The following is an 11,880-nucleotide window of genomic DNA, read 5'->3' as shown; positions in this document are numbered from 1 at the left end:
TCGTTGGAGGTGAAGACGGTGGAAGGCACCTGGGCATTGAAAAGGGGATGAACGATGACGATGAGATAAGAAGGGGGACTGTTAAATTCAAAACGGTGGTGGATCTTAGAAATCAATTTCGACTGGTTTGATTCAAGTCACAGATCAAAAATCGACCTACCTTTCCCTTAATCAAACTTTAGTTCTCTGTATCTCCTCGTCTTTCTCCTGTATTACCGCTCAATCACTCAAAAACAAACTTACAGGTATCCAGCGAGAAAAGCGGAATGAGAAGCGGCGACAAAGGATTTTAGAGTGGGCCGTAGAGTGGCGGTGGTGATGTACTCTGACAAGAGTAGCGGAGGAGGGCTAACGTCGACCAGAGAGAGAGAGAGAGAGAGAGATGTGGTTTGGGTTAGAAGGGAGAGAAAAGGCAATGGATAGGAGGTTGTGTAGGACCCACAAATCTAATTATCATTTATTATTATTATTAATAAGTAATAAATAATAATAAAAAGATTTAAAAAATATCATTAAGGGCAATATGGTCGATTCAAGTCGGAAAGGGACTAAGCATGTAAGAAAAACATATTGTAGGGACCTTCCGAGTTAAAAAAAAAAAGTGTTAGGGACCAAGCGTACAGACTACCCCAAACCATAGAGACTATTTATGTAATTTACCCTATAATATATAAAAGAGAAAAAGTATATATGATAAGAAAATCTTATCAAATTATTATATATAATAGAAAACAAATCTAGTATAGTTTTGTGTTTTGGTAACCACAAAAGTTTTTTATTTCATATTTTGGCCACAAATATACTTTCTTATTCTATATTTTGGCCATAAAAAAGAAAAAGTATATATCATAAGAAAATCATATCAAATTATTATATATTTTATTTCATATTTTGGCCACAAATATACTTTCTTATTCTATATTTTGGCCATAAAAGAGAAAAAATATATATCATTAGAAAATCCTATCAAATTATTATATATGATATATATAATAGAAAGCAACTCCTTTATAAATAGTATAGTTTTGTATTTTAGTAACCACAAAAGTTTCTTATTTCATATTTTGGCAACAAATCTATTTTCTTATTCTAAACTTTGGCCATAAAACTTTCTTATATTGGCAAATTTAGTTTCTAGACTTTCATACATTGCCAATTTTCACCCCTTATTTTATAGAATGACACTTCTACCCATTTACTTGGTAAAAAGTCACTTTTACAACGACAATTTCCACCCCCTTTCAACTTTTGTATAATGTCAATTTTTCAGGTTTGGTCCCTAGTTTTTTGTATGTCGACAAATTTAGCCCCTCCATAAACCGTGCACACAAAACGATAAAATGATGAATAGTAATATTTACTTTTGTGCGACTAGAATATTATAAACAAAACCTCGTCTGCATCTCCCACGAAACATGGAGGGAGCAATTTCTAGTTTTCAATAAAAACATCGTTAAAATGTCTTTTTGGAAGAATATTGCAATGCAATGGTATAATAAGTATCATGAATATTAATAACGTCATGAATAATAAAGAAGGTATTAGAAGAAATAACCCCTTTCTCCTTATCAACAAAAACACCATTTTTTTTGTAGAACATTATACGGGAGGACATACAATGTTATTAAAAAAAAGGTATAATAAGCATCATAAATATTAAAAAAACATCGTGGTAATAAACAAGGTCAATGAAGATGCAATGCATGCTATAGTTTTAAATGCCCAAACCAATTTCATCTCATCTCTTATCGGGAAAACGTTATGATTCTTGCTAACATTATGAACCTCATGGTCCTCATTAAGATCATGAACATTGTGAACATCATTAAACATCTTACATAAGTCTTTTAACAACATATATAGTTTAAAAATACGCCCCTTTTAACATTCTATTCATCGCGACTCAAATACTTGCAAATATACAAAGTGGTACATGACGGAGAATTACATACTATATATATATATATATAGGCCTATGTTATTCTGTTTAAAGTAATTATTGTGTTATTGTATGCATAATTGTGGGCCAATCATTTTACTTAATTTTGGAAAGTGAATAATACATATTATTAAATTAAATATAATTAAAAAATACCAACCAATTTCATTCTAAGGGTATTTTAGTCAATTAACATAAATTTAAAAAAGGAAAATTACATATTTTAAGGAAAATAGATTCTATTAATTTTAAAAATCTGATTGTATGGATGATAATTCTCCTAATTCGAAAATTCTGACGGAATATGTTTATCAATATATTGAAAAATAACAAATATGATTGAACCATACAAGAATTACACATTCTGACATAATATATATATTTTGATTTAATGAACTTCTTGAAGAATAGTAACAAAATTTTGGATACAAGTTAAAAAAAATTTCATTACATTCTTAGAAAAGAAAAAAAAATTATATATTATTCTATGCGAATGTTACACTTATTAATAACACAAAAAACACAATATATGAATCATTCTACCAGAATATACTATTACATATATTTTTTTTCATTATATTGTATATTATTCTGGTAGAATATTCCATTCTTTTTGGAAGATTGGTGGTCATTGTTCATCTTCATCCCATACAATGTTCATCTTCAAGATTCTGTTCTCACAGAATCAGAATTCAAGATTCCATTCTAGTAGAATGTTGTAAGTTTCATATGTACCATGTTTTGCTTTGATATCTCTCGTTTCGTACCTACAAAAAATAATGGTATTCAACACTTGATCATTATTAACCAACAATATAAGATAAAATTCAAGCATAAAATTCAAGCAAACCAAAATAAAGTCACGCAAAAACCATTAAAGAGAAATGGATTCGTGATTCCATTCCAACAGAATTAGAATTCATGATTCCATTCCAACAGAATTGGATTCGTGATTTCATACAATTCGTGAACAAATGCCAACAGAATTAGAGGAACTGTTTGTCTTTCTGTTTGGATGGAAATAGAGGAACTGTTTCATTCAAGCATTTCAGCGAACAGTTGGTGGGCAGAATCTAAATATACATAAGCATGTATCTCAAATAATAGGTACACGTACATAGAGTTAAAACAAATTACAGCAAGCAAGCATATTCAACTTCAAGATTATATATGGGTGTACATACCTACAAACGTTTGTAGGGCTTGTAACACTCACTTTGCTTTTAACAATTAATTATGTATTCCATCTTTTTTATGACAATACCTTTATAAATAATATTATCACAAAATTATAACAAAATAAATAATATTATTACAAAATTATAACAGAATCAATTTTGTGGTGTGAAAAAATGATCTTAGATACTTAAACTTTGAACACAAATATATATTGTTTCATGTTTAAAGGACAAATTCAATTAAAAAAAAGCAACATCAAATATTAAATCTTACAAGTCGCATCTTCGTGTGATCACAAAAAATTAAAGAAATCAATTAAGATGAGCACCCGTGATTCCTCCATTTGTGTCTTCAGGAACTTTGCAGCCTGTCCATGGTGAGTTCTCAAGGAAAGACTTGCACTCAGTTACCTCCCAGAGATCATTTTTTAGAAGCTCTGACGATGATATTTTGGCCAAGAAGTAGCCCTTCACATCTGCCGGACAACTCGAGAATGAAAACGGTGCAGATTCATATCCGTTCTTGTGCACGGCCAAATAAGTAACTCTCACCGTCGCTCCTGTTGCTCAATTTAGGGTTTTCAGAAATCGGTTTTTATATAAAGAGGGGAACGAGATTTAATAAAAGTCAATACCATGATTATAGGGATTATTTTTGGAAGTTATTAAACAAATTACTAAATTACCCTTATTTATTTATTTAATTTTGATTGGCCCACAATTATGCATACAATAACACAATAATTAGTTTAAACAAATAAACCTAGCTCTCTCTCTCTCTCTCTCTCTCTCTATATATATATATATACATATATATATATATATATATATATATATATATATATATATATATATATATATACTAGTTTATAACCCGTGGGAACCACGGTTACAAAATTAATTCAATTTTCATAGCAAAAAATCATAATTACTAAACAATTATTTTACATAAGTAATTTTAAATAACCTATTAAATAAGAGATATACCAAAATTTTAAAGTTAGTTATAACTTCAAATTTAACATATAATTAAAAAAATAAATGTTTCTATAAAAAATTTAGAATCAATTATTTAAAACCTTAACGTCATTAATTGTGATAGTGATTTGCCTAATATATCTTCTTTACACATGGCATAATATTAATGTGAAGTTGTATTAGAATGACACATGACAAAATGAGATTAAAACTATTCTTTTATTAGTATATATATATATATATATATATATATATATATATATATATATATATATATATATATATATATATATATATATATATTTGGAATCCGATACAAACCCAAAAAATGATAAGAGCCGAGTTGCCAATTTTCGACAATCAAACGTCGAACACAATTGGATGTGATATAATTATAATTTAACTTATTTATTTGTTTGTTTTTCATTTTTTTGTTATATATATATATATATATATATATATATATATATATATATATATATATATATTAACGTCCATAAAAATGAGTTTTTCATCTTCGCTTTTTATTGTCACTTTTTGTTTTCTTTATTTTTGCTTTTTATTCCTTATTTGTTTTGAATCCGTTTTCGGCGTTTATTTGTGTCATTGTGTTTTTATCGTTTTTTTTATTTTTTAATTTATCAGTTATTTTGTGAACGGTAGGTCAATATAAGTTTTACAACTTAAGAATCATAAAATTTTGAATCATAATAGATTAACAAGTACAACACTTTGTATCATAAGATTTAAAGATGATAAGTATTTTGATTCATAACTTTGTTTTCATATTTACTTTGGTTCATAACTTTTATGATCATATACTTTTTAATCATAATATTTTGGATCTTATAAGTTTGAATCATAATATTTTGGATCATATAACTTTAGATCATAACATTTTCAACCAACTCAAGTCTTTTTTTTTTTTTTTTTTTTTTTTTAATTTTTGTCATAACAACTTTAGATTTGAATTTTTTCTTGAATCATTAAAATTACGATTAAAGATCATAACAAATTAAAGATCGTAAATATGTTGAATCATAATATTTTTGGATATAAATATTTTGAATCTTATCATTTTTAATATATATATATATATATATATATATATATATATATATATATATATATATATATATATATATATAAATTTGCATATTTATAAAATAAAGTGTGATATTTAAACAACTATATTTCTGTTATATTTTATTAAACTACGAACCCTTTAGTAAAATGTATTTAAAAAAAATCTTTTTTTTCAAACTCATTAATAAAATGAACATATCAATTAAAATTTCATGACACTTAGAGAATTATTTTTTGAGTTCTAATAAAAATAAAGATAATTTTTTTTTCATATGGTTATAACTATATTCTTTTTGTTTATAATTAAATTTTAATAACTTTGCTCTTTTTTAGTTTTATTTTTAACATTTATTGTCAAAAGTCAAATTGAGTGGAAAAAATATAAGACAATCAATGAGGAGAAGACACTTAGAGCAACCGGTATACTAGCCACGAAGCTTCTTGTGGTCTATGTAGCAACAAACAACATAGATGAACATTATACCGACCCTCTATGGTTCTTCGTTGTCGTGTAGGATTGTGGTCATCACCACATTTGACAACGACTCTTTCTCTCCACCTTCTTTCTCTTTCTCTGTCTTCTTTCTCTTTTTGACCACGATCTTCTCTCGTACATACCATCCTGAAATCAATGTGAAGAGTTTGTGGTGGTGACGTGGAGGTGGAAGGAGGTTGTGGTCGCGAAGACCATACCGGATGGCCTTAGCATGCATGAGCCTTATATGAGTATCAAAATATCATTTTTAAACTTTCCCGCCAAACTATCATAAATAATTATCAAAACATCATATTATCTCATGATGTTTTGAGGATATGTTCAATTAAATCTTGACCATTAGGTTTAAAGTTTGTAATGATAAAAGAATAATATTTAAAGTTTGTAAGGATATAAATGAAATTCTTTCTTATAACTTTTTATTAAATTATTTTTATTAATAATGTTATTGAAAAACTTTCATTCCGGAGAAATTGGGGCTCTCAACAAAGAAAAAAAGAAAGCCATTTGGAAAGGCGATCAACGATATGGTATGGGGAGACGATAACTAACAACTAGTTCACTTGGAGCTTATTTTTTTCTACAAGAAGTTCAAAGTTGTCATATTGTAAGTAATGTGGTGCACTTCCTCTTTAACCTCTCTAACCTCGTGTACAACATTGAAAGAAATGAGTATAAAGCCATATACAACATTAAGTCCACAACAATAACAACTTATAAGTTGCTCATACTTCCTCACACAAGCTCTACCCATTTTTCGACTTTCCACACCCCCATCCCCAATGCTATTAAACCTGCTCTTTCTTTCTCCTTCATATCTTGGGCACTAGCAACGTTAACATAGAATTCAAACAACGAGGGTTAAGAAATCAAGCGAGTGAAATACCATCAACGTAAAAATCAGATGAAAATAATAAAGATTGCATGCCATGGAGGGTCAATTTACATGGGCGTAAACCTCATTTCTAAACAACATGAAAATCATGGACTAAAAATGTTCAAAAATATTGTAATAGGGACGAAAAGCACAAATATATTCTTTTGTGGACCATACTGATGTGATTAATATAGGGAGCATAACTGTAACTTACTCCTCCTTTTAATACTCTCAGCAAACATTCAGAACAAACATTCCACCAAAGGTCCAAAACCAAGAATCATACATCGAATATAATGGCGTCAAAAAGGTATTTGATATTTCTTTAGCTTTTCGAATGTGAAGGAAAATTCTATTAGCTCAATTCCGCTTGCACTTTTCTGTTTCGATAGATTAACTGACATATCAACATTTTCTCATTTGATTCTATTTGATTGATTGGCATATAAGTTTTTTGTTATTGTTTATATAAAATTATTTTTTATTTTCAGAAAAGTTTTAAGGTATATTGTTTAATAGAAGTCTGAAATCATTGCACTTAGTTTATACACATATATTATCAGAAAAGTCCCAATATTTTTGAAAATGTTTCAATTTAATCACAAAAAAATTTGAACATAAAAGTCCCGATTATTTTATTTTGGCTCAAATTAACAAAAAAATCATTTTTTTTCTTTTAACAAAAAATGACATATTATCGTGTAAAATCCAATAATAGGGACTTTTCTGTTAAATTTTTTTTTTGGGGACTAAAGTGAAATTTTTCCGAAAATATTAAAACGTTTCTAACAATTTCCCCACATATATAATGGCGTCAAAAAGGTATTTGATATTTCTTTAGTTTTTCGAATCTCTCATAACTTATAATGCATGATGCTCGAAACAAATTTCAATACACCGTCAGAAATGAAATCGTTTTCGGTTTTGAAACTAGTGTTGTAAGTTAAAAGCAATGGATCGCCAACATTCTTAAATGAAAAGACATGTTCTTTGATATTTATAAATGAATATTTTGTGTTAAATATTTAATAAGATAACCAAATATCATAATGATCTAAACCGCTTTAATTGTGGTTTGGAACTATCATTCTGAATTGAACTATAATCCAAATATAAACTTATGATTTAGAATTGGTTCGATCTGGATTGAGTTTTCAAACTCTTCGTATACATATTGTAGTAATAATAAACAACAAAACCATTAAAGTATTGACAAAACTGCAAAAATGGTCCATGTGGTATGCATTTTTTTGGGGTTTTAGTCCAAACATCGACTTTTTTGGATTAGTGGTCCTTTTGGACTAGTTTGTATGTGAAAATGGTCCATGTGAAAATTGAAATGACTATTTATTTAATTATTTTAACAATTAAAAAATAATAAAGGACCCACCTCTCTCTCTCTCTCTCTCTCTCTCTCGCTCTCTCTCTCTCTCTCTCTCTCTCTCTCTCTCTCTCTCTCTCTCTCTCTCTCTCTCTCTCTCTCTCTCTCTCTCTCTCTCTCTCTCTCTCTCTCTCTCTCTCTCTCTCTCTCTCTCTCTCCTGTACGAAACCATTTCCCAGTTCATCCTCCAACCAAAGAACATGATTGCAGCCCCAAAACATTAATTATGTTCATAAAACAAAAATGATGGAGGCCTCAATCAAATTGATTAGATAAATCCAAGATTTTTAACTAGGTACTACTCATGGATAATACTTTAACTCCACAAACCAACTTCTGGTTCTTAACAACAAACCCCTTATAGCTTTGAATTCGAAGGCAAAATCAGATCTTGGTTATGCACAGATAACGAAGGCAAAATGGAGTCCTCACAAAGTAGCCTAACAACAATAACACCAGTACACGACATCAGAGGAGGTATAATCGAAATCAGAGACCAGTTCTTCCTTATCCAGGACTGTTGATCGATCAAAAAGGAAAACGAAAATAACGAGGGGGAAAATCGGACATACAGGGGCCGCAAGAGGTGACGGGGCTAGTCGGAGATGACCTACAGAAGCAACAACTGACGATGACGGTGGTTCACAGCAGCGGTGACGATGGTGGCAGGGGCTACTCCGGCGGCTTCTGTTGCTTCGTTTTCTCGTTTTTCCAGTGAGCTCGATGAGAAGGAGGGTAGGGAGGAATGAGGGTTGTGTTCGGTGGTGATTTTTAATCGAAAGAGAGAGAGGGGTATAAGGTGGGTATCGGTGGTGGTGGGTCACGACTGGAAGGTGGTGTTGGGTGGTGTTCGGTGGTGTCCGGTGGTCACAACAACCGCAATGGAGGTGGTGATTGGGTACAAGAAAAAGACACAGAATTTTCATAAGTTAGACAAAACTGTTGTTTACTCCATATGCAGAGAGAGAGAGAGAGAGAGAGAGAGAGAGAGAGAGAGAGAGAGAGAGAGAGAGAGAGAGAGAGAGAGAGAGAGAGAGAGAGAGAGAGAGAGAGAGAGAGAGAGAGAGAGAGAGAGAGAGAGGCCCATTTTATTATTAATAAAACATTAAATTAAATAGAAAAAATATAAAAAAATATATCAAGAGGGCAATTTAGTCATTTCAAATTTCACAGGGACCATTTTTACATACAAACTAGTCCAAAAGGACCACCAATCCAAAAAAGTCGGGGTTTGGACTAAAACCTCAAAAAAATGCATACCACAAGGACCATTTTTGCAATTTTGTCTAAAGTATATAATAAGTTAACGAAAGAAAAAGATTAACTCGGCTATACAAACGTCAACTAGGTCACCAACTTTTTAATCAGCGTGGCTTAACTATTTTGAAAAATAATATTTGGAGATACATATTTGATATTTTAAGTTATTATTAAAACTTAACATCATATTTGACAAACAATTAATTCCGGTATCGCTGTAATTTTGCAATTACAGGGACATTTTCTACAATTTCAGTATTATATAGGGATTATTTTTGTAACTTTGCCTTACATTGATACTGTTTTAGACTATTTTTGTAACTGTATGTTTAAAACGTCGGGACAATTATTTTTGTAACTGTATGTTTAAAACGTAGGGACAATTAGATAATTTTATAAGGATCATTTCTATAATTTCCTCAAACATAAAAATCATTAAATAAAACATAACTTTTACATGGACATTTTTGTAATTTTTTTCCTGTAATTTTCTTAATCATAAAGGCTTTAAGACAATTTTATATGGACTATTTCTATAACTTTTTCATGAAGACCATTGTACAAATATAATTTTATTAAAAAAGTTTAATAAATTTTTTTAAAAAGAAATTCTGAGATTGTACGAGTTTTTCAAACATAAAGATTACAAAAAGTCTACACGATTTTGTCAAACATAAAGATTATTAAAAAAGTTTATAAAATTTTCTGAGAAAGGACGGTGAAAAAATAAAACCTAGATGACTAAGTAGGCAAGTATGTGATCTCCTAAATTAAAAACGGACAAAAAAAGTATGAGTATTTAATTTTCTGTAAATTAAAATGATAGAAGGGTAGAGACTAGAGAGTGTTAAAAAAAAAAAAAATCAAATGTGAGAATTTTGTTTTTCAATGTGTTTGATATTTCTGTTGTTGACTGTTTAGGATTGCTGTTGTTACCGGTGGAAACCAAGGCCTTGGTTTAGAAATATGCAGGCAATTGGCTAATGAAGTTTTGGTGGTGTTGACTGCAAGAGACGAGAAGAAGGGCACCAACGCCGTCGCCAAATTGCAGTACTCCGGTCTACCCGACGTCGTCTTTCATCAGCTCGATGTCACAGATCCGGCCAGTATTGCTTCCTTGGCGAATTTCATTGAAACTCGGTTCGGAAAACTTGACATATTGGTAACGATTCTCAACCCTCGCTTTTTGCTGCAGATTAACATCTGGCGTTACATTTGTAACAAAATTTAACACTTTAAATGATCAAAATTGAACCAATTTGAGAATTACCCATTGATTTGAGGGATAAAACAGGTTAACAATGCTGGAGTGATTAGTAGTAACGCCGACGAGGAGTACTTTGGGGGTTTAAACCTTTTACTTAAGGTAATGAAGCATTGTTCTGTTAATCATGTTTTGGTTAATTTTCGTAACTCAATTGATGCTGATAAAAGTTTATCTATGAAATAACTACCGATCGATCTTTAACTGTGATATTGTAGGAAGTTGGTTTAAAGGCTTATGAAAAGGATAAGCCATCACAGAAAGTCGAAACACAAACATTTGAAGAAGCCAAGAAATGCTTGGAAACCAATTATTATGGAGCTAAGCATGTGACTCAAGCCTTGCTAAAACTTCTTCTTAAATCTACATCTCCAAGAATAGTCAACATCTCATCCAAAATGGGGCAACTACAAGTAAGCATGCATATATTCTTGTTTAATTTACAATTAATCATTTTATATGGTTATGCTTCTTGTGTTGTTACAGCATGTTCAAGACGAAAGCGTAAGGAAGATTTTGAGTGATGTAGATGGACTGACGGAGGAGGTGGTGGATGAAGTTGTGAGTGGATATTTTGAGGATGCAAAAGATCAGAAATTGTTGGAAAAGAAAGGGTGGACTATTAATGTTTCCGCCTATGTCATCTCGAAAGCTGCTCTTAATGCATACACCAGGATTTTAGCTAAGAAATTTCCATCGATTTCTGCAAATGCGATTACTCCTGGTTTTCTTGCCACGGCTTTTACTTCTTTTCAAGGAACTTACACCGTTGAAGAAGGTGCTAGAGGCCCTGTCCGACTCGCTTTGCTCCCTGAAGGTGGGCCATCGGGTCAATATTTTTTTATGATGGAACAATCAACATTTTAATATGAAGAATAAGTATGATCTAGGATCAGCCTTGTTAGAAATTTGGATGATTTCTTTTCGATTTCTAATCATTGAAATAAAACTTATGACAAGTATGTCAATTATATTGTTAAAAAAAGTTTTTTACCTTGTAGTTTAGTTATTTTGGAGGAGAAACAACTAAAAAAGAAAATGCTTCTGAATTCGTGGTTGAGAAGTGCACATGAAAATCAGATCGCCCCCCTAATCCGATCTGAATCTGAAAACAGTTCACCAACAAACCAATTTTTGTCTGATCCTATCCGGCCTAAATACTTTGGCCCGTGTCAAATGTCGAATATCATGCTGAAAGCGATGCGGATAATATGGTAAACATATTTGCACTTTAAAAATACGACCTTGAGACGTCACATCAATAGCATATCTCCATACTTAATAAAAGAAAAGAAAATGTGATATTAGCCCATCGAACTTGTCACGTTTGTTTTAAAAGACCATCTAACTTTTTTTTGTACATTAAGGAATAAACTTACATTTTCCTGTTTTAAAATATTCTTATGTGACCTGATACTGGG

The 11,880-nt window shown here is 30.7% G+C and overlaps 1 protein-coding gene across 2 annotated transcripts; it reads left to right on the top strand.

Moving 5' to 3' along the window:
* Positions 1-6,765: 6,765 nt before the first annotated feature.
* LOC145165231 (salutaridine reductase-like) lies at positions 6,766-11,464 on the top strand. 2 transcript variants are annotated; one of them, XM_079083934.1, is made up of 5 exons: positions 6,766-6,864; positions 10,117-10,357; positions 10,490-10,561; positions 10,678-10,872; positions 10,946-11,464. In XM_079083934.1, the coding sequence occupies exons 1-5, from the start codon at positions 6,851-6,853 to the stop codon at positions 11,324-11,326; spliced, it is 903 nt and encodes a 300-aa protein (XP_078940060.1). In that variant the 5' UTR covers positions 6,766-6,850; the 3' UTR covers positions 11,327-11,464. The 2 variants fall into 2 exon arrangements, with proteins under 2 accessions (XP_078940060.1, XP_078940061.1); XM_079083935.1 differs by lacking the exon at positions 6,766-6,864 and adding an exon at positions 7,291-7,376.
* The last annotated feature ends 416 nt before the right edge of the window (positions 11,465-11,880 follow it).

This window comes from Lactuca virosa, chromosome 3 (assembly GCF_052849685.1).
Source record: "Lactuca virosa cultivar CGN04683 chromosome 3, Lactuca_virosa_CGN04683_v6, whole genome shotgun sequence".
NCBI classification, from domain to species: Eukaryota; Viridiplantae; Streptophyta; class Magnoliopsida; order Asterales; family Asteraceae; genus Lactuca; species Lactuca virosa.
The sequence above is the reverse complement of the archived record's forward strand: the minus strand, read 5'-3'. Positions and strand labels throughout refer to the sequence as shown.